At 24.9% G+C, this 25,466-nt stretch overlaps 1 protein-coding gene across 5 annotated transcripts in view; it reads left to right on the top strand.

The window, feature by feature from the left end:
• The window catches only part of LOC129605300 (proton channel OtopLc), a 147,026-nt gene that overhangs the window by 48,122 nt on the left and 73,438 nt on the right, over positions 1-25,466 (top strand). For 2 of the 5 annotated variants that reach the window (XM_055514972.1, XM_055514970.1), the window contains exon 3: positions 23,832-24,427. The exons of 1 other annotated variant lie outside the window; for it this stretch is intronic. In XM_055514972.1, coding sequence (XP_055370947.1) covers positions 24,296-24,427 — 132 coding nt within the window. In that variant the 5' untranslated portion in view covers positions 23,832-24,295. Of the gene's footprint in view, positions 1-23,831; positions 24,446-25,466 lie in introns of all 5 variants that reach the window. 2 more of the 5 variants (XM_055514969.1, XM_055514971.1) reach the window with 1 other exon arrangement.

Raw genomic sequence — 25,466 nt, 5'->3', positions numbered from 1 at the left:
TTATAATAGTGTAGTATATTATGGTAATTATGTCATCAATTCAATATAAGAGATAAAAATGTAGTTAATTGTTAATATTTATAAAAATTTTTTAATAAATCGGTATTTTGTTGATAGTTTGTATTTTCAAGAGTAATATGCCAATATTTAGTTTAGTAAATTACAATTTCGGAACTGTTATATACAGGGTGTTTCGCATAAGGTAGGATATAATTTCAGGGATGTTTTTTTGAATTGTATGGCTGCGGGAGTGAAGATATACTCGTTTTTGAGCTACAGCCTATTGAAAAAAAAGGGTACCGGACTTTTTCTGCATATAAATAAATTCTTATAACTTTGGAACCATACAATATATCATTGGGAATTTGTTTTACAGGCGATTAAATTATAAATGAACTCAATTCATACAATATTGAACTTCAATTTGTATACCGCTGGGCGTATTTTTAATTTAAAATTTAGATTTTACAAACCACTCCATAAATATACAAATACTTTTATAACATGTAGTCAGAATTCTTAAGCTTGACGGATCGCTTTTATACAAAGAGATTGAGATGAAAGAGACAGAGGAGAAGGAAATTTATAATTCTCTTTGTTTTTTAAAGAAATAAAATATTATGTCATGGTCATGGTTATGCCACTGTAATGTTGTATATATAGAATAGAAAGTCAACATTCTTCTACTCATTTTGTATAACATAAAAAGAAATATTTGGAATGTTTGTGATTTTTTTCTATTTTTAAATTAAATTCCAAATTTTACTACTTCACTACATTAGGAAAAAATTTAAATAAAAAAAATTCCTAAAATCTATATCAATAGAAAACAGTCTTTTATCTATAAAATTTAAATTCAGTATTTTTTACATAAATATAAATAGAATTTTTAATTTTATTGTTATAACTATTGTTTAGGAGAAAATTCCGTATTCTTAATTGATATTAAATTAAATTTGAAATTTTTAAAATGATATAATGAATCAAGGTCATTATTAATATTCTATGATGATATATGGATGATGATATAAGCATATACTTACCTCTTTGAGCTATAAAAAAAAAATAGGTATTTGATCATTTAACAAGAATGTTATATAGAAGAATGCATATGTAACTGACTACATTGTGAATTAATTAAAATTTGCGGCATTGTAAATTATTAATACTCTATTAAAATATTAATTATTTCCAATTACTTACAGTGTTTTTAAAAATATCATTATTGTCATTTACCCTCCTTCAATAATATTATTAAATTAAATGTAATCAATCTTTTTGACTCCTATTATATTGATTTATTTATACATATATAAATTTTATATCCTCAAATGAAAAATTAAATTAAAAATATTCGCAATTATTTTTAATTTAAATTCAATTAAATCATGCTCTGAATTAAATATGTTTTACTATAAATGTATGTATGTAGCTGCTAGTCCCAAAATGATATCACCGTTTAAATAAATTATAAAGCAAACACTATATAGCTATGTGAAATTCAATATAAAAATCGAAAATTAAATATTTATATTAAATAATGTTAAATACAAAATAATAATAAAGTTGTTTGTTTGTATACAAAATTGCAAAATTGAAGTTAAAAACATTTTTGTTTTTGGAAATTTTGACCTTCTTTTTTGATCCCAAAATGAGAGAATATTGAATAAAAATGTATACTAAAAATAAGTACACAGACACAAACAAATATACTTAATTTTATTAAATTTATAAAAATGAATTTATAAGTTTTTGCTTTATTTAATTTATAGAAAAAAAAAGTAGTTCATTAAATCTTAAATTGGAAAATTGAAGGCGAAAGGTTTTGTTTTTTTTCTATTTCTCTTGTTTTCATTTAAAATTTGAAGGATTTGTAAGCTGTTTTCGGAACATGTCCAAATTATTAGAAATTATAGTATGTGAAAAAAAGATTTTTTATTAATTGAAATTTTTATTAATAGTGTCATTTTTTCATATATAATTGAGTGTAATAATAAATTTTTGATCGAAACTGATATCATGGCTATATGAATTAGTTGAAATTAATATAATATGTATAATTTGTTAAAATATGCTCTGAAATTTCAAATACCATATTGTATAATTATTTGGAGTGTAAAATTTGGTATTGGAATATTGAGAATTTCCTACACACAGTTCAGAAATTGTGAACTATTTTAAAAAATATATTTTCATTTTCATTCTATATGTCATAATTACTAAATTATACAATATACTCTATAAATCTATTAAATTGCAGCATCATCCGCACTATATTACTCTGAGAATAGTGTACTATACATACATATATAGGTCTTCTTTTTCCTGTACAAATTATAATTTAATAAAGTCTTTTAACCCAATAATTTTTATAAGATAATAATTGTTCATTAATCGCTTATAATAATATTAGATATTACGTATGTATAAATCAACTATATGCCAACATTTATATATGTATAATGTGTACATGTTTAGGTGAATTTAAATTTTCATTAAAATCTTAAGTACAACGAGTCTATAAGCAATTCTTTTGTCAATTTTCCATAATTTTGTAATATTGAATTACTTTTAATAAATTTTTAAAACGTAGAGAATCGATTTCCTATAAAATATACACACATACATATTTTAAGAATATGACGCTTATAATGATTCGAAAAAATTCTAATTCTGAATAAAGTCTTACGTATACATTACATATAGGCATAAAAAAACTTAACAAAAGTAATACAACCGAAACTTTAGAAAAATTTAATTAGTACAAAATCAGAATTATTCATAACAATTATATATATTTGTATGTACATACAATTATATATTTGTATGTACATACAATGTACACATATTTCACTCTATAAGCACCTATCTTCTCTATCAAATTACGCAATAGCGTAATTTCAACACAAAAGTAAAAATATGTAAAAATTAAAAAAAAAACGCTTTCAATAATTTTAGTAACCAAAAAAAAATTTAATAATACAATAAATAAAATAACAACAATGATATAGATAGGCAATTAAAGACAACCCAATTATAGACTGCTTAATAAAGAATTTCTAACCACGTCCTATAATAATAATAAATAGGGTATACATAGGTAGAGCTTTTAACTACAAAAAACCATAAATTCCAAATAATTTTTTAATAGTTTTTTTGCCCCAATTTTTGTTCTAAATTCTATTCTAGTCCATATACATGGTTATATCATATTTGAGGCAGTTAAATTTCTATTGAAAATACCGCGTTAAATAGACGATGAAAAAGTTAAAAAAAAAAAAATTTAATGAACCATGCAAATAGTTAATAACCTTGGACAAAAATTTTTTTTTGGTTTTTTTTTTACATAAAAATTAATTTGTGTATTGAAAAAATTTTTTTCTTGTTTTCATATTGTTTTTAAAATTGTATCATAAATCACACAAATATAATAATATTTTAAAATAGATATTGACGAAAAATGTAAAAAAAAAAATCTTCCGGCTTTTTAACAGAATTTTAACAGAGGCTATCCATACTTTTTGCTTACATAAGCATTTTAATTAAGAATTGAAAATTTTTCTTTTTTAATTCTTGCCCATAACTTATAATTGTTTTCCATTTTTATTTTAGTACAATTTCAATTTTAGTACCGGTTCCCAACTCTTTACTTTTTATTGAACTTTCAAAAAGTGTTCTTTAAATTTCAGTGTGGACAATCTACATATGAGTCGTCTTACTGCTTAAATTATTAAAATTAAATCAAAATTTTATTTAATATTCTTTTGTGTGCCTTTAACACGAATATTACGCGTAAACATAAAATAAAACTTGGCTTTGAATTCTCTACTAAAAAATTAAAATTCTAAAATATTCAGAACTTAAAAACTTGTAAACTTTACCTTCGCACATATATTCGTACATATGTATGTGTGTAATCGACAAAACTTAGAAGTATTTCTAAAAATAGTTTACTTATTATAAAATTGGATAAGAAATAGAAAAAATATTAAAAACGTGATTAGAATTGCCATTAAAGTATTTTAAGATTTTAATATTCATTATTGATTTATTTTCAATAATTTTTAGTATACAGTTCATGATATACTGCCAAAAAATTGAATTTTTATTGAATATTTTAAAAAAATTTGATTTTATGGTTCTTATTATGCCTTACATAAATTATTAGCCTTACCTTAAAGAACTTCCAACACCACGAATAATAAGAATGTGTCAATAGTCATCTTGAATTAAAGAACTACTTAGTTAAGAATCCTCCAGGAGTTTAAAACTTATTTCCGCTTATATTATGTTAAAATAGAAAACCATTATGTAAAATCTTTAAAACACATATTATGCACATATTTCCTGTGTACAATAGATCTCTCTGCACGCAGGAAAATCTTCTATTTACACACCAACTGCTTACAACTACTTTTTTTCCTGTAAATGGAAAACAAGTGGTACAAAGGTGGCACTTTTACTTTCATTTAACATTAGCGACTAAGCGAGTGTGAATTCACAGTGCACCTGCCTACACAAAAAATTCTTTGTATGACAGTCAAACCAATAGCCTTAAAACAAAAAAAGCTGCTAAAACAAAATATAAAAAAACTTAATTGTCATAGATTTATTTTATTCATTTTTCTTCGTAGACAGTTAAAATAAAAGTATCTATATAATAAAAATAAACGAAATCCAGTTTCCAAGACTGTGTGTCATCAGCATCGTCATTCTTTAAAACATTATAACAACAACATTATGATAATGTTATAATATCAACTAAAATATCTTTAGCTGTTACTTTAATGCTAAATAATTAAAATTGATATGACAATACATTATTCTACCGTCATGACACTGTACAAAGTGATGCTTAACACAAGAATAATATAGCTAATGATATTGATGAGATGATAATTTTGTCATGAGTGTTAATAAGAGCCTACCTCTACCTACATTATACTTTTGTTTTGAATTGCTTATGTCATGCGATAAAATACAAAAGAGCTTTAGTATAGTAGAAGTAGTGTCATAAAAATTAAAACAACAACAATTATAATAAATTTTTCTTAATTTTAATCTAGTTTTTTTTTTTTTGAGTAGATGAGAATTTTTTTTGTCATTTTCATGTTCACTGCTCACTCATAAAAAAGTAAAATAGGGAATAAAGTTTTAACTTGAAATTTAAGAATAGTAGAAGTTCATGTTTTTGATATAAAATTTTGTTTTCGTATGCGACAGTGATAGACAATTAAATGTGTATAATGACATATACGTGTATGTAGTACATATATACAGAAAAGTATGTACTATCTCTCAAGATATGGTAGACTATACAGAAATAGAAATGTTGGGTTACGAATGTTGCTTTAAATTTTAACCCACTTTAACCTCAATATGATTAATTAATTAAAAACATTTAATTCTATAAGATATGAGAGAAATTATTGACAGAGAATAAGAGAATTAATTATGTACGTATGTATATCAGATGCCATATATCGTAGGTACTGTAGGTATATAGATAAGAGAAAATTATTGTAGTTAAATCAAATAAATCTACAGTCTATACTTCAATATCATCTGAAGTAAAATACTAAAAGGAGAAGGTAAAATATTCTAAATACTTCAATGTATACGTATATGTATGTATGTATTCACATAAAAGCTATTATAGAACATTAATTTGTTTGTTTAAAAAATGCTATAATAAAACGTGACAAACTTTTTTAAATAAAATATTGCATAAATTCATGCAGAACATTAATCAAGTTTAAAGTACGTGCAAATTATAATATGTAGAAAATATTAAATTAAAATAAAACTATAATTGAAAGGTTAAAGTAACTCTTTTCTCTATTTAATGTACAATGGGAGCACTATATAATTGAAAAAATTAATAAATATTTAGTAGAAGTATAATTAATTGAGATTTGTGAGCCTTAATTTAAAACTGCGTTTTGCAGAAAATAAACTTGATAAGTACAGTCGAATAGCCTTGATTGCAATATCGATGTGAGCTCACAGGTTTATTTTGTGATTCAGTTAAATTCTATAAAACTTTGGTTGGTTGACGTGGTCAGTGCAGCAGGTTTTCTTCGCATCCAATTTAAATGTACCGTTTTGCTACCACTACCCTGTAATCACCAGGCCGTCATTTAGAATACGCTACAGGTGTATTCTCTTAGGTATCCTACGTAGAAGTAGCCCATCTAAGTCAACCGGTTCTCTTAAGGAATCTATCAAAATCCCCGATGTTAACCCCCCACATCCCGTCAAGCCAACCAGTTCTCTTGAGTCATGCCCGACATACCGTCATGCCTCACCATACTTGCTCTGTCCCACGTGATCAGTCTGACTCCCGCCCAGAGCTGGACACTCGCACAGATACATGTTACATAGAATGGCAATCCTAGCCTAACCGCAACGGCAAGTGTCCTATGTAGACTGCCGTCAGGCAGGCGTGATCACGTTGACCGTTCCCACAGAAAGCGTTCCAAAAATACTACGGTGGCCGTAGGGTCCAAATTGGCCCATTGTTTTCTTTAAGTGTTATATCTAGGACATTTTCCACGCAAATCACCTCCTTCCTTTGCAGCAGGTTAGCGTTGAAATTAGAGTAAATAAATTGTTTAATGTGTTTTTTATAACTAAAACTTATAGGAAGACTATCAAGTTATCCGGATAAATCTCGAGTTATTGAGATAAAACTTTAGTTTATTTGAATTTATTATTGAACTGCGCTGCGTGCGTGCTACTTTTAAAGAATTATTAATACCTGATAGCCGCTAGTCTTTATGCACTTCCATTTTATTAAAACTGAAATTATATGGAGGTGCGTGCTCGAACTTTTATAATTTCGATTTCAAAAAAATTTTCATTTCGAAAAGTAGTGCCTGCAATTATTTTAAATGAGAACGAATAACCTAAAGAAAACAAATTTCAATAATAATAAAAAAAAACATGAATTTACTTATAATTACAATCATTCAACACGAAATCTTTTTAAATTTGAAAGCTTTTTGATGTAACGAAAGAAATATTTAGAAAAAATCTATTTTTAATTAACTAGCAAATCTGTTTTAGAAAAACATTAGAAATTCAATAATATTAAACTTCACAAATAACATTTTGTTTTACTAGAAATCTTTAATGACTACGACTACAATTAGAAAACTACGAGTATAAAATTTAATTAGAAAAGTTCAAATAAAATTTTTCAAAATTTTAATGAACTTTAACAAATGCTTGAATTTTAAATATAGTTGAGTGCAGTTACAATGCTGAATAATAGCCAAAAATTATAAACTATGAAGTAATTGCATAGTGTCGTCCCTACGCATTATTAAAATTAAATATTAAGTTAATTTAAAAATCTTAATGAAAATTGTTGAAAATAATTGACTAATTATTATTTTTCTTTTTCTTTTCAGGTATATTCGACTTTCAAATCTGTCGGATTATAGCACTTTTTGATAAGTCTCGTGAATCAAGGTTTATTTTTACTTTACTAAAATATTTTAATATGTTATTTACCTACGTTAATTTGAAATTGTCTCGAAAAATATCTAACTGGAATTTAGGGCCGCAACAATACAAAAATAAAAAATATATTCACCTTCTCTATTTTCATTTTGATATTTTAAATTTATATTCTCCAACTTTTTGTATTATTCAAGTTTTCCTTATTTAAAAGAACATCCCACAACACAATAAATGTGTAAACGAAATTAAGAAAATCAAACAAAATTAATTTTTAATTGCATTATTCCTCCTTCTTCAGATCAATCATTGGATCAAGCAATTATAAATTCTTAATTCATTCAAAATAAAATAAATATAATAATCTCAATCGTCAATAGCAATATTTGAATTTGTTCTAAATATTTTTGTATTGTTTGACACAAATGAAATTCTTTATTACTTATCTAGAAAAATTTTCATCTCAACAAATTGATTTTCATCAAACCAAATAGACTTACCAAATACGGGGTGTAATGAATTCAAAATTTGTTCCGATTCTTCAAAAGTTGCCTTTAAATGTAATTTATAATTTGTTGTTTAATGCTCCAATATATTCTTTAATTGGAAATCGATATGAAGTTGAAAGAAGAAAAACAAAAACCAGTTGTATGTAAAAGGTTTACATATTGTTAGAACATTAACGATCACATTTATTAAGAAATAATTAACACACATTCCGTCATCTCGCATATCAACACTCTAGTCTAGTATAATACCATAAAAATTATATTTCTTATAATAATTCAAGTTTTCATTCAATATTATTGTAGTCATCAATCGTTGTTTATTATATATATATAAAAAAATTCCTCATTGAATTGAAATTATCATCTCCGAACAAAATTCAATTAACAATTCACATCTCATCACTTTTAAGAATACCATTTTTGATTGATTGGCTGTCATTCATGTTGTGTATCAGTATAGAAGAGAGATACCAGAGAATAGAGAATTATTGTAATTCAAATAAATGTTGCTTTGTGTTTTAGTTGACTATTGCATTAGCTGTGTAAAGCTCGTCATCTACTCGCAACTATTAATAAAGTTTTTGTTTTTATTTTCAGTTTTTATCTTGTAATTGAGCATATAAAATTACACCTTTTTTTCTCTGCATGATAATGAGAAACCAAAATTATCATAACGTATAAATAAATTCACAAAGACAAAAAGAGTTGAGTATAGAAAAGAAACTTGTCCATACAAAGAAAGAGTATTATTTACGCTGTCATAAACAATCTCTTTGGTTTATTTTAATTTTAAATTTTAATCAAATTTGAATAGCAAACATGATTTTTATCTCATCTATCTATTAATAAAAAATGCATCATACCAAATTCTTTTCTTTAATATTAAATTTTCAAATGAATAATTTTCTAAATGGATCAGCTGCAAACGGATTGGAAATACCATTTCGATTCATTTATGTATGCATATTAAATAGAACCAAAGAAAATAAAAAAGAAAATTGCCATACGGTTGACCGCCAGTTGTTTAGAGAACATAAAAAAATAAATGATGTAATGATAAATATTAGTCGACACGGCGGAAGTACATCCAAAAATAAATGTTGCTTTGACCGCCGACCCATTTAAATAGGCAACGTAAGAAGACAAAATGAGACAGATATTTTTATATAATATGGTAATAATTTTAAGGAACGTTCCAATTTTTTTATTCACCTCTAGTAAATTGGTTCTAAAATTATAAATTTTACAAAAATTAAAAAAAAAATATTTTCTTATTTGATGTTTAATATCAAATATTTAAATGTTAACATTATTTAGGAGAGGCGGGAAAACATATATAATTTTTTAACACATTTAATGTAAAATATAAATTCAATTTGATATTTTCTCAGATTTTCTTTTCCATATACACCCTTCTATAATCATCCTATACATCCTATACGGATGATTATATGATTATTACTTTATGTACATTATTGGGTGATTCTCTGAGCTACTGGTGATCACGAAAAACACATAGAATCGCTCTTCTTATATATCTCTTCTATTTCCGCTATATCTTATAGTTTAACTAGAAAAGACTAAATAGCTCCAAAAATATTTTTTGCTACAGCTTATTATCATATTTTGGGGACTCTGTGAGTTCGTGAATACTCTGTGAAAAACACTTAGAATCGCTCTATCTCTTCTAATTTAGCCAGAAAATGGATTTAAAGTTTTTCAAAAGATTTTTTCAAATATCTCTGAAAATTTTTTTTTGCTACAGCTTACCATAGCAAGTATATCTACAATGAGTAAGGCTCAAGATCTTCTCAAATATGTGAAAACCTTATGTTATAAGTACTCGTGAAGCATCATTAAATTCTCTCTGATTTGAATTGGTATGGTTTATGACTAATTCAAATGTATTAACAATGTTTACGTAAAATAATTTTTAATTGTCAGAGAATATTGAAGAAAAAGATTTTTAAAAATAATTTAAGTCAGTAATCATTTCAGTATATTTTATTTAGCATTTTAAAATTTTTTAAGAAATTCTCTTGCCCATAATTTTCCAAATGAGTTCAACAATGAAAATTTTTACCATACAATTAATTTGTATATAAAATACGATATTGTAAGTGAATCGTCAGTGAATAATTTCTCTAAACTTTTTGATTCTACTTCAAATAATAATTAAAACCTCTTTATAAATAAACAATTGTGTAATTAATTAAATTAATCTGACATTTTAACTTTTATTTGCACGTTCCTTTCGGATTTTATTTCTTCTTCTATTACTTAAAAATTAATAAAATTTCGTATTTAAAACAAAATCAAAACCGTCTGAATTTTTTAATATTTTTTTGTTCTCACAATTCATTATAAATTTTTAATTAATACCTGAGCTCAAAGTGGATTTCTTTTAAGTATTTTAATAAAAGTTTTCTTAATTCTTCGGTCATTCTGGTGTCCCCCTATTTAAGTGAATCTCTTCTTTCATTTCTTATTTTATAGTTTTCTCTTAAAGGTGATATTATTGTTTTTTCTTTTTAAATTCGTCCATTAAATTCTCTAAAATTTCATAAACGAAAACATATCTACCTCTTATATTTTAACATCCACAATGAGTGGTAATAATTGAAAAAATTGTTAAAAATAAAAAAAAACCAAGGCTTTCCGGTAGAATGCTTTAGAACAAAAACATTACGGGTGAAGAAGAAAATGCAATTAATTTTGTTATACTCGTACTGCTTTTCTCTCCTTCTATGAATATAAAATTTTTCTTCAATTAAAATAATATTGCATACGAATTTATTTATGTTTGTAGGTACATGCATACATAAAAATGACAATTTGCACTTTAACTCTCTTGGACATTGTACGTTATTTTGTTTTTATTTTTTAAAGAAATTAAAAACGTATTTGAAAACTGAATATAACTGTAGGAGAACTGTTAAAGGAATTATAAGATGCATGGTTGAATTGCAAGACCTGCTTTATTTTTTTACTTCATATCTGTTAGAAATAGGGAAGTAGACGAAATAATAATTTGAAAAGGTTATTGCTGCTACAGTTATTCTTGAATTTATGTTAGGGTATGTGTGAATTTAGAATAAAATGTGAATGTAAGAAATAAAATATTTACTAAAAAAAAATTATTGCAATGTAATTCGAGAACTTTATTAATATTAATGAGATTAAAAAAAAAAAACCTTAAAGTCTATAAGCAACGTCCAACTAGGAACAATGTCTTACGTCAGAATTTTGATTTCCATAAAATTGTTATACAATAAATTTATTTTTAAAGCAAAATTATTGGACAATGACCTCAGATATAGGTTGAATTTACCATTTACAATTTAAAAACTAATTATTTTGTAATAATTTTTGGAATTAAGTAGCCAAGTTGAATTAATTTTTTATATGAAACCGTTGCCAACTACACTTACGACTATAGATAATTAGGAGAGCTTCCAAAAATTTTTAATGCGTTAATTGATATGAGTTACACATTTTCATATTTTCGGGAAAATTATACATACTAACAAATTTAAATTCATATCACTTTCATCTAGCCCAATTACAACTTTTTGAATTTTTCACTCTCCTCCTAAATGTACGTAACAAAAGGACATAGTAAGATAATAATTATAATAATTCAGACAAAACGTTGCTTTATACGAACCGTTGCTTTATGGTTGGTTTTATAAAATAACAAATTTTTAAATTACAAATAAATATTTAATGATCAATTATTAAAAAATTTTTTATCGATTTACTGATTTTCATTTTAACACATTTAAACATCACTTTGGCATAATTCGCCAATGCAAATTGCAATTGTATGCTGCCTATTAAATATTTTACCAGCAGCAAAATGAAATGATGATTGCATTCAGAAACTCAATTAAGTTTTTCCTCTTGTTTTTTTAATTATTTTTTTTTACATATCAATTTTCCTCCCTGATACAAAATAAACACAAGAAGAAAAATGTAAAAAAAAAACAAATTTTCAAAAAAGAAAAAAAAATTATTTGGAATTTTCATATAAAATTTTCCTGCTTCTGATTAAGACTGAATCATTTTTCTGTTCTATTTTTAAAATTTTGATTTTCTGGTTACATAAAAGTCATATACAATATTTTGTCGCACGCGTATATCGCATCCAAAATTCAGATGTACTCATCTGACTTCTGTACTATGTATGTATACTTAGTATTATTTTAGCATAAATATTTTCTTGTTGCTATTTTTCTTTTGTGGAAAAAAAACCAAAAAAAAATTTTGGCCTCATTTTCGAAATGGGTTTGTTTAATTGTGTTTTAGACTTTATATTGAAAAAGTTTATTTTGAAAATTTTGATTTCTAATTTTTGTATTTTGATTTAATTATTTACTTATATTATTTACTTATATGTATTACAGTTTTTTTTATATACACATATGTTACTTCAACTTTTTATATGCGTTTGTACATAATATGCACGCCTATATCAATAAAATCATAAACGAAATTCAGTATGTCATGAGTACACTCTGATGTGGTATGCAACTTTCAATTTATTTGCATATGTTTGCAAAAATAAAAAATAAATTTAATGATGCAGAACAAATTACTGAGGCCAATTTGCAAAAAGATGGAAAATTAAAATAAAAATTTCTATTTCCAAGTTGGTTTTTGAATGGCTTTGCGACAGCTACAAATCTCATTTAATTCAAGTAAACAACTTCTATAGAAACATAGTCGATTTTACACCTCATAGTCCTAGTTTTATAAAGTGCGGCTAAGAATATTAAAATCGTTGAATCACTGAAATTTTCAAAAAAAATTAATGGGAACCCTGGATGTATTTATTATTAACTGAGATTTGAACCAGCATAAATGCTTTTCTTGAATTATTAAATTATGTTGAATATCTTCCCCTAAAAAGAAATTTTCCTAAAAATTTAAAAAAACACAATCGAATTTAATGACAAAAATCATACTTACATCAATATTACGATCCATTTATTTTCGTGTGTATTCATTAATATATCTGTATGCGAATTGTTCATGTCTGTAAATGTAACATTAAGCAAAGAGGAGAATAACGGTAATGTTGTTTATCACTTGAAATTTTCAAAATCTTTCTAATTTTTCATTTTTTTTTTGCGGTTTTCATATATAACATCTAAAGGAAGATTTTGGGGAGACAATGATAAATGGCAATCATATTACTTATTGATTTAATGTACTTACCTACGCATTTTCAATATTATATAATGTTTAAACATTATATAAGAATTTGTAAAACGTCAACTTGAATTAATTTCAGAAATGAGTTCTAAAAATAGTTTGACGTTGTTTAGATGATTTAGTGGAAAAAAATATGACTGATTATTGCAATAAGAATAAGAAGGTATCATTTGTTTTCTCTATTTTATTAAGAATCTTATATCAGTACAGTTGTGTTCTAAAATTAGGAAACTCGTAGAAACTTAAATTTATGAACTAACTGAGATACAATTTTATCCAATGGCATTCTATTGTGAGAACAAAATTATATTTTATTGTAATTCTTTTGAATTTTTGCTCTGAAAAACAGTATGCCTTCGCTTTTGAATGCATGAAGGTTTGAATTTTAAAATTCAAAGCTTCAACGCCAAATACCAATGTATGGTAATTGTAATGTACACAAATTCAAGGGGGCAACTGACAACGCGTTCTTCCCTAAATATACCATAAAATTCCAATTATTTATTTTTTAATCTACAAAATCGATTTTATTCTATAAAAATTCAATCGTTCAATGAATAAACTTTACACCAATAAATCTTTTATATTTCCTTTTCGATTTAAATATCATAGACACTTGTGAAAATAATGTTTTCTAATACGCTACTACATACAATAAATCTTTAAACGACATTTTATAATTCATATTAATTGACCCAAATTCTTAAGAAACTTTAAAATAAAATTCCCCAAAAATCTTATTCTCATACTTACATAAATTCCTTTCTCGTCTAGTGTTTCATATTATGTATAGTTCATCATCAAAAAATTTTCTTTTACATCCCCCACTTTTTAATGAAATTATGTAAGTACTTACACACTTTATTAAAGAATTTTTTTTCTTTTCGGCTACGTTTTATAATATTTATACAATAATATTCTAATCGTCATGAATTAAGAAGAGAATTCGCCCTTTTCAAGAATTTTTATTAAATTTTCAACAATAAGTAAAAAAAAAATATTATTTTCATTCCAAGAGTGAATGAAAGAAAGAAAAAAAAAAAAAGAAAAACATAAAATTATTCCCTATTAAAATTTTATTTTTATTATTTAAATTCTTTAAAGGCCCCCTAAATTTAGACACGGATAACCAGTGAAAACAGCAAAACAAAATGAAAAACAGAGAAAAATAACAATGCACGATAAACTCATAAATTGGATCATTGTCAAAACATAATTACATAAAAATAAAATTTTATGTTTGTATGTATGTTTGGGTATAAATTTAAGAATATGTGTATGGAAGTAAATCTTATAAGGTCAGCACTTAACAGCCTCTTTTTCTATATGTATAAGAAAAAATGAAAATAAATCCGCCTAATAATATTTTTTTTTTCACTTTTTACCCTCTTGGTCTCAAAGTATAGACTCGAAATAGGCAAACAACAAAGAAAATGACTACGTTTAATTACATTAAAAGTCGCATTTGCACTTTGTGTACAAATCAAAACCTTTCACATTACAACAATATTGTGTACTTTCCCCCTCAACACTGTACGTTGTAAGTACACACTTTTACTTCTTACTTTTTTTCATTCAATTCAATTTGAAATTTTTTTCTTAAAAGAAATGCACGAGTGATTTTACCAAATAAGACAACAAAAAGAAAACATTCAGAACAAAAGAAAAACTTTTGTTCTGAAATTTTGCCGTTTTTGTTTTGTCATAATGCAATTACGTTTGAATCTTTAACTTCGATATTATTCATAGGAATAGAAACATTTAAAAAAGACAAAAAGTTTTTGGAAAAAAAACAACAACTTACAATCGAAAAAGACATTAGATAACTAACTAGAATAATTTTTTGATTATTTCTATAAAAAATTAAATCAGAATTGGGGATTCAATAATTTTATAAGTCTGTGGTCCTAATAACCAACCTGCTAAATGCGATTTGAGTTGAATATAGTTTCAAATTTCACTACGAATTAGAATTTTCTATATGATTCAGTTTAAATTCAACGGTACAAATTATACCGTGTTGGGCCGAAGTTATGGACACAAAATTTATATGTCCGGATCTTCCGTTTTCCAATGTTTTTGGGTTAAGCGCAAATTTTGAACGTAATTTACTATGCAACCATGGTATTCCATTGAAATAGTTTCTCCTTGCTTCTAATATCTCTCAATATCTCTCAAAATTAAGATTTAATTTAAGTCTACAAAGCAATAATTCGACAATAGTATATTAGTAGTATATTATAGTATCATTTCAAGCACCAATCAATGAAAGCATTCGAATTTTTAATTTGTAAAATAGTTTAATTCTCGCCTTGTCGCAAATTAATTACCTGCTAATATTGATTCATTACCAAATGAAATTTTCTTTTCGATAATTTTTCATGTAAATTATGATCCAGACAAATGTTTAGCTTCTTATTGTTAAATCTGTCATACTTGACTGTTATATTGACTCTAGCGTAATTTAATACAAAGGGTTAATCGTTTTTAGTATTCTAAAATGAAAACAAAATTTTTTACTTTCTTTAGAAAAATTTCTTTTCATCTCATAAAATTTTTCTATGCACATTCATTATAAATGACGTGTTCCGTCCCTGTAATTACTTCATTTATTATATTTTTAAACATCTTTGAATCCAAAATAGCGTTGACAATGTAATTTACTTTTTGTTTCTTTTCTTTCATTTTGTTGTTCTTGCTGTTGTTAACCATTATACTCAAATATTTTTTTTTTTTTAAGATTTGATTAAAATTTGACCGGATGCCAAATCAGAATTATTTATATGATTCGTAATCAGCTATCCCATGTAATAAAGATCATCGTATTTGAAAAATAAGAATAGGGGCTCAAATTTAGAATTTAGTTTAGAAACAAATAAAAAAGAAAATAAAACAAAAATAACTTCAAAGCATTTTCGACTTTGTTTTTGTCAAATCGAAAAAGAGTGCGTTAAGCATAAAAATTTTTGTTCAAATATCAATGATTGCAACCTGAGAAACATAACGCAATATCTCCGATTTTATAGCGTCGAATAAATTAAGTTTAAAGCTATGCGATTTATTATTCAAACAAGTTGTGGTATTAACAGCAGTTTTACAACATGAGTTACAACTTTGGCAAAAGAGGTTGTATTAAAAATCATTTTTAAAAAACATTTAAAATTGAAGTGAGAAAATTGCAAATAAAAGTGAAAATTTTCGATGAGGGGTTTGCAACAAATGCAATCAAATATTTTTACACTGCAAACAACATATCTAAATAAGAAATCAAATTTTTTGAGTTGTAGTGTTGTTCCTCTCAAGGGTGCGTGATGTTGTCATAATCTTAACATAGAAATTTTTAAAAATTTAAATTAATTTTATATAAATTTTTAATAGCAAAAGCTTTTATGTTGCACGGAAAAAGGGGAAAACAAAAAAGAAATAAATAAAATTCAAACTTCCTCTCACCTCCTCTCTCTTTTAGAAGAAGATCACTTTCTTGAAATGAAAATTTCACGGTCCATTTTTAAAAAATAAATTTTTTCTGTAAATTTTCAAGATTAATTGCAAAAATATTTTTTCGAATAATATTCGAATATTATTTTGTATAACAGTTTAAATATTTTAGTCAAGAGTATGGTATTTATAGCTATTGAGTTTTCATTTTCTTTTTAATTAACACTTGAGTAATAAAAATGATGTCAGTAAAAAATATTATGTATTACAGTTTTCATTACATAGAACATAAAAATATATAGAATAAAATCCAATTAGATTTATTATTTATTTCAATTTAGAATTGGAAAATTGTGATGTTTTGAGGTTAAAATATTAAAAAAATTAGCAGAAAATAAAGTGTGAACATTTTTACTATTTTGACCTCCAAATTTAATATGAGAGGAACATTTTATTTTTATTGTAAATTTTTTTCTAAACGATGTACTTTAAGAAATTCTATAGGAAACTTTAAATATTCTTAAAAGGCTTGCAATTTTTTATTTTATTATCTTTGGAATGAATGTAAGCAATTGAATTAATTTGATAATTGGAAATTCAGGTTTCGAATGTGATTTTTTCATCTTGTTCTTCTCAGCTATCTTATATTTGAACTTCTTAATATTTCACTTTAAATTAAGTGCCTCTTTTTTAGAGAAACTTATTAATAATAATAGTAATTAAGAAATTACAAACTAACAGAATGGTAAATAATTATGAGAAAGCTCCAAACCTGCTACGCTTGTAAGGATGATGCAAAATTTTCGACCTGCTACAATAAAAGTTCATTATTTATGGCACTTCCTATATATTATGTACTGTGAAAATTTAAAATGACTTTTCCATCTCCAAAGTAGCTAAGAACACAACAATACTAACACCCAGCAATAAATTTTCTAATATTAGGTCATTTAATAATTTAAAAATATCGCAAAAATTATAAGTAGAAATAAAAAATATGAATAATTTGCTTTTTGTAACAAATTTATAAACCACTGTACATAATATCTAGTCTGGACACATATTATGTAGTCGGCGGCGGGTTCTTTTTTCTCAAAAAGAAAAAATTAATAAATTGTTTAGATTGGAATTGGTCCAAATATTTTCCTTTTGTTTTGTTTTTTTTTTTAATAAAAATATGTCATTGACATTCTGATTCTAATACATAAGACAACTTTAAATAAAAGAATTATTATTGGATTTTTTTTTTTATAAATTCTTCTTGAGAATGAAATTTGCCAAAAAAGAAGGAGTAAAATAGTAAAAACAAAAGATTATTATTGTAATAATTGTATAATGAACGGGTGGTATTTTGGTTCGTTACAACATATTGACCTTCTAATTGTGAAATTTAGAACATTTTGGTTCAATAATCTTAGTCTAATCAAAATAATTAGTCAGATTAGAATTATCTGATAAAATTTTTTTATTATTTTAAAGCGCATTATAAAGCACTATAAAACCCTATTCCGGACATAACAATAGCTGCTCCTCTGCAAAAATAATTTTGTCATAAAACAAAGTAACTCAAACTATGATGTTTGAATTTCGCTCAAATAAATTTACTAACAAACTGTAATTGCAGTGGATGCAATAAAAAGGCAAAAAGGAATTGTTCATTTCAAGTATCACAAGGTAAAATTCTTTGCAAAAGGAAAATATTTCGATTTAGCTTCAAAACACTTTAGTAATTTTACTGAAAAATTCTTTAAATTTCTTTTCAACTTCCTCTGAACCATCAAGATTTAAACCTACAATTGAAGGTTTCTTCTTTAACTGTTCATATATGTACTAAATTAATAATGACATATAGAAGTCAAGTGCATTAAAAGCAGAGAAATATTCCTTCAATCTATTACAAAATGTCTATATATATATATATATATATTCAATTTCAATGGATTCCATTTATACTTATTAGAAGATTTTAAAAGCTTAAGGGATAATTTTTTGCCTTCAATTCCTTTTTTCAGTTTTGAAAACAAGACAATGTTTTTTCTATGAAAATTTATGAAACAGGGTGCTCTAGAGTTTATATTACACCAAATGTTTATGATTAAATACCGAATTCCACAATTGTGAATTAAAATCCTTCGATAAATAGTTCGACATATATGAGAAATAAAATATTATTTTCTGCATAAGTAACTTGTAAGTGGCGTCTTAATATTTTTATTCTTAATCAGTGTGGAGTTAGGATCTCATTTATCTTCTGTTTTATTTATTACTAAATTACATTGAAAAATTACCTACCATAATTAAAATTACATTAAACTAAATCATTTTTAAAAATTTTCTTATTCGAACATAAATCAGTCAGTACTTACCATACACAACGTTAAGGAATTAAAGTATATTAGAAAATGTCAAAAGAAGTAAAACTCACACTCATCATTTAGAAATGTTATACAATTCCTTTCAGGTTTTTTATTTTGTTTTATTTCGTTCTCTTTCTCTCCCTCTCTGTTATTTTAGATGTACATGTCATAATATGTGCATAAAACTCTTCTTTATTCACACATATCCTTCTGTAACCACATTTAAGTTTTCTCTTCTGTCCCACATTCTCTTAAACATAATATATTTGTATACAATATGGTATTTAGAAAATTAACGTTTCTGTGTTAAAGCAGTAAATCTTTTTAAATCTTTAGAATTATTTGTGGTCCATATATGTTAAATGTACATATACCTAGGTGTAAGTGTTTAGTTAGGAGATTACATTAGGCATAACATGCTATTCTAAAACATTATAACAATTGTTAGCCCCTTTTTTATATATGTCACTATTCTCTTTTTCTCTTTCAAATTCAAATAAAATATAATTTTAGTGTTGAATAACAAAAACAAAAAAAAAATTTTCATTTCATTCCTTAGGGAATAATAACAGTAAACATTTTCATTCCTGTACATTGGAAAGGATGAGTGTGTGTTGACACACTGATGTACTATAAGTATTTACATATTATGTGTGTGTATGCAAGAGTAAATATGGATCCATGATATGTTCATTTTAAATAATGATAAGAATGTGGAGAAATAAGTGAAAAATGTAAAAATGAAGAACACAAAAAAAAAATATCCCCAACTAATGACATAGAGAAAAATACGTCTCTAGGTTAGTATGAGGATATAAAGTTAAAGGAGTTGTAAATATTTAAGGAATTTGTGATGAAAAATAAGGAATTTAGCAGATGAATTTTTTTTTTGTTGAAGCTTTTTCCAGTTAAGTTCATGTAAGTCACATTTGTGGAATACAAAATGCTTGTTTATATAGATGGATTTCAGATTAGTAAGATGAAACTCAATGTATACGAAATGTTAAAACAGAAATGAACTGATCACTAAATTAAAATGAATTCCTGGGTTTTGTTTCAGCTCTGTTGTTCATACTTATGTTGCAACATTTCCTTTTTAATTGTGTAAATGCTATGGTGTATTGAAAGTTTGCAAAATTTTAATATAAAATAGCAATTTTGGCAAAATCATCTTGTATATAATCTTGCATTTTAATATGGCAGCATTGTTTAAACAATTTATTTTTTTGAATTAATTTCCTCTCTAATTCTATGAATGACAATCGTTCGGACGCTTACAATGTGAGAATAAATAGTTGAAAACTTTAAGTGTTCCAAATTCACAAAATAAAAGATGACCTCCTAATAATTTTTGGACAATAACCCCATAGTGTTGGATGGTGAAGCTCTTGAAATGCAAAATATATTACATTTATTAAAAAATTCGAACAAACTTTTACAATATTTTCCATAATGTTAGAATTTTTCCCAATTTTTCTGAAAATATTTAAATTTTTTTAATTTTCTCCCCCGAAAGGATAAATCACTTAACTGTACATTAATTTGTTAAGTATATTAAATCATGTTGTACTTAGGATAAATTAATATTTTTTTTTTTTTGGAAAATATCACCAACTTTGCATATTAACAAAATATGACCTACTAGCATCCTACATTTCAATTGGGAATTGTTTTAACATCATTACTAATGGAGTCAAATACAAAAACAAAAAATTTCAAATTTATTTTCACAAAGTTTTTCAATTTTCTTTCCGAAAATTGATTTCCTGCAAATGGAAAGGATATTTTATTTTTGTGTAAAAAAATTAACATAAAATTAAAAAAAAAAGAAACAAAACAAAAAGAGGAAATGTAAGTTAATCAATTTATTTTTAAACCGAAAATTTTTAGAAAATTATTTTATCCTTTGAACCTACACAGAATACATAAGTGAACATACACAGAATATTTATGGTTACCTCCAAAACATTTATTACATTAAGTATATGTGATTGTGGTCTTAAATTTGTATGCCTTCCTTTTATCAATTCTCCTATGATTATTTGGTCTTTTTTTTTGGAAAACATTAGAGATAAGCCAATGTTATATATGAATATTTGTAGAGACATAATCAAATTTTATAAATAAATTCATGTATGGTAACTTTAAATATTGATTTTGATGAATTTTCAAATTTTATTGGGATCCCAACCGAATGAGGATTGCTCAGAAGGTGAAATCTCTTGAGAGAAAATCTAATAAAAACAAAAAACTGAAAATAAAATTTTCAATTTGAACCTTGATCTATAAAAACATTTATAACATAGTTAAAGTATATATATATACAAAATATATTTAAGAGGACACACAGCTATAAGCTTTGTTACAAATTTTGCGAAATAAAAATTGTGAAAATTATTTTTAAAACTTATTTTTGGAAATCTTATACTATGATGTGACAACATTAAATTTATCGGTACAAGTATATACATATACTTAATAGAATATACAAGCAAGGATATGAGATGTGAAATTGGATAAAAAATTAAAATATTGTGGGTTTAAAAGGATATTTTTAGTTTTTTGTTTATTTTTTTGAAAAGCAGGCATATTTATTTTCGTAACGACTTTAACAAATGTTGCTTTTACTTTTATTATAAAAATTTTGTGCATTGATTGCTTATATGTGCTGTAATATGTGGGAGATCTTGCGATATTAATATTTTTTAACCCATATAGGTCTAACAAGTATATCTATGGTCTTATTATACTCCTTAATTCTTATAAACTTGTATTCAATTTGCAAATATTTGACAGAAACTTGAACCAGATTTTATTTTTTACCCTGCATTTTCGAAAATTCCCACATAAAATAGATATTTCCACATTCTCTTTATTATATAATAATTTTTCTTTTTCTTTAAAATAAGAAAGTGGAATGTTAGTCTAAGACAAAGTTTGAACATTCAACATTATTCATGCAATTTGTTTGATTTCATTAAAATTCTGTTTGAACAGTAAAAGTTTAATCTCAATTTCATATGAAATTTTCTGCAACTTTCTTTGAAAATTCGAAGGTTAACAAGTCCACATGTTCTCATATAACATTTTAAGAGTTATACTTATTGTAAATCGCCCCATTTATTACATGAAATGGTTTCAATATAATAAAACTGCTTATATATTTAATAAATTTTATGGGACAAAAAATTTTATGAGATTACGCATAAAAGATTTTGCCTGAATCGTTTGTAAAATAAAATTTTTATAACTTTTATTATAACTATCGCATTTTTTACAACGCACACTTGCTGCTTTTTACACACTTTTGTTCTTCCTAAACACTTTTTATTTCTATTTGCCCAACATACTTAAAATGTATGAAAGGCTAAACTGTGTGTGCAACATGTACAAAATTTCAAAAAAAAAAAAATAAACATTAAAAGTGGAAAACTACTACAGAAAAAATTGTTTTCAATTAAAAAAAAAAAATTATTTTGTTTATTTTTATTCAAATAAAGGCAGCCGTCGACCACAATTTGTTGGCACACTTTCGTTTTCTAAAAACCAAAACAAACAAATTTTTTTTTTTTTTGCATGTTTAAAGTAATTGAATTCAAAATAAAAAGTTTTCTTGTTATTACAAATTGAAAAAAAAAATTAAAAATTATTTGAGAAAATTTTAAAAAAAACACCTGTACTCAAATTTTAAATTTTCATTAATAAAAATTACATGCAATTTGTTTAAAGACGTCATAATATTCCGATTTACGTTTATAAACGAATATTTTGTATGATGTTGGTCAGAGATTTTTGGAAGAAAAAATTCTCAAATTTTATTCATATAATAAGGTTATGATAATTATGCACTAAATTTTTAGAAAGCAGTTTTCGATCTAGTTACAATTACTCGATTAAATAATCAAATCTAACTGAAAATTGTAATCACTGTCTTAAAACTGGTCAGCATTTTCTTATTAATTAATGTGCTTGTCTTATTTATGTGTTCGATACTAGGAAAAATATTATGAAGAGTTTGAAAACACCCATTATACACACTTAGTTTTACGAGTTTCGGGATGACAACCACGGAATTCAAATTTTGCATATCGGATTATAAAACATAGAAACGAACTTAAACCAAAATCTGTCTCAGTTCATACGATCATACGATTTTATCAAAAATTTTTGGATTGCAAAAGATCCTTCATCTTCTATGCAGATTCTCACCTCAACTGTAAGGCCTACAAATATTACATTACAAAGTTAAATGAATAGCAATTTTAATGATTAAAACTATTTTGGTACCGCCTATTTGTGCAATTAATTGTGTTTTATAATAGGAAAGAGTTCTAATTTCATTGACTCATTAAATTTTAATCATGTCAAAATCTCTATTTGATTTTTGATGAAATATTTAAACATATTAAATAACCTACTTATTTTAAAGGTCTTAAACTCAATTTTTATTTAATTATCGAGTACTTTTATTTAATAATTCTCTATTCTGTTTTATTATGTCATTCATTAAATTAAAGATTATGTTTGAAGTGATTGTAATTATTATCATACATAACGATCATACAAAAAACATAATGATGTCATATACTTTAAGCTAAAATGGCAAAGCACTATGAATAAAGATACCTACACATATTTGTAATGCTTGCTACTTCTCCCAACACCTTATACAAAACGTGTCGCTTTGATTTAATCTTTAAAAGGATAACTAGAGTACATTCACTTCGTATTTCATAATGTGTAATATTAAAAATTATATCTAATATATTTTATTTTATACATTCAATATTAAATTTAATATTTTTTTTTTTTTAATTAAAACATAATTTTCTTTCTTTATTTCCAGATCCTTGAACTGAAAATTTACTTCAAACTACATTAAGAATTTTTTTTTGTAAATAAATACATGCATAATACTATATACATAAATATATGTTTAGTTACATTATTCATATTTGCAAAAAAATAAAAAATTACAAAATAAAAGAAAATTTTAACATATTTTTTACAAAAACAAAAAAATAAAAGTGCGTAGGACTGAAAAATTTTCATATCGTTGTGTTTAGTGGCTGTTGCGAAAATAACAAAAAAAAAAATTTTTTTTCTTTTTTTGTTTAAAAAACTCCACTTCAAAATACAATAAGGAACAAGTATCTTTCATATATCACATATATATATATATATATATATCATATAAATAGATTTAACATTTAAAATCATATTATATAAGGCTGGCAAATATATATACTTTTATTATATATTAAAAAATTATCAAAACGGCGAATTAAAGAATTTTGTAATATAAATTTAATGCAGCGTTGCCCCTACATCCATGAAATGCGAGAACGCCTTTTGGGTGAATCAACAAGAGAATCACATAATTTAGATAATATGGAACGTGACGGTTTAATTGATAACAGGCAATCAGCTGCTAGCGATCAGGTCGGAACTGTTGTTAAGGTATGGGGTCAATTGTGGAACTCGTGCTAGAAAACAAAAAAAAAAATGGAAACTTTTATAAAACGATTGTACAAAAAATTAATTTTTTTTTCCCTTTTTTGTATAAAATACAGAAAATATATTGAAATTTTCTATTATATAATTAAAAAAAAAAAATAAATAAAAATTGTAATTCAAAAAATTTCACAGAAAATTAAAAATTATAGTTTGGTATTTCTCAAATTTTTTTTTCCAAATTGATGGAAAAAAATGTGTTAATATTATTAATTTCTTTCTTCAATTTATCTTGATAAACTTTGCATAATTTTATAAAAAAAATTTGAAAACCGCCTGTGCTTGACACCTGACATAATAATTAAGCGACGTGTCAAACACTATTAACGTAACAATTGTGGCGGAAATCTACTGTTAGTCAATTTGACATGTTGCATGCAACTATTTTAATACTGCAACTAAGAGAATTAACGCCATTGTGTTTTCTCAGTAACAATTCTCTATTCTCTCTCTTTTTTCCGATTTATTAATACCAATAATTGTCGCCATAGTAACATAATAATTTCAAATCCCTTTAACATTTGTGATTTACTTTAAATTAAAATCAAATTTTCAATAGAGAAAAAAAATATTTTTAGAAGAATTTTGTTGTTACCCCAAAATATCCAATTTACGTAACTTGTTATCCTTACGACAGATAGTCTATGTGAATGAAATACCAAGTTTTAACCCTTTAATGCCCGATTTTTTGTTTAAAAATTTTTCAAATATAACTTTTAACTGGTTTGCTGGATAACTTTTAACTGGTTCAAATATAACTTTTAACTGGTTAAACTATTTGGAACTGCAACTTATTTCTTTTGTTATATCAAAAAAAATATCCGCTTACAAGTGTCGTTATTCGCGCTAGAGGGTTAAATCAGAATAATTTTCAATTTTCTGTTCAATTTTTCATCTTTTTTAACTTTTTAAATGTTTATTAATGAGCCATTTTGTTAAAAATTCATAATAAAGCTAAAAAAAAATT

The sequence above is a fragment of the Condylostylus longicornis genome, unplaced genomic scaffold (assembly GCF_029603195.1).
Source record: "Condylostylus longicornis isolate FDR11 unplaced genomic scaffold, ASM2960319v2 ptg000013l, whole genome shotgun sequence".
Classification (NCBI taxonomy): Eukaryota; Metazoa; Arthropoda; class Insecta; order Diptera; family Dolichopodidae; genus Condylostylus; species Condylostylus longicornis.
The sequence above is the reverse complement of the archived record's forward strand: the minus strand, read 5'-3'. Positions and strand labels throughout refer to the sequence as shown.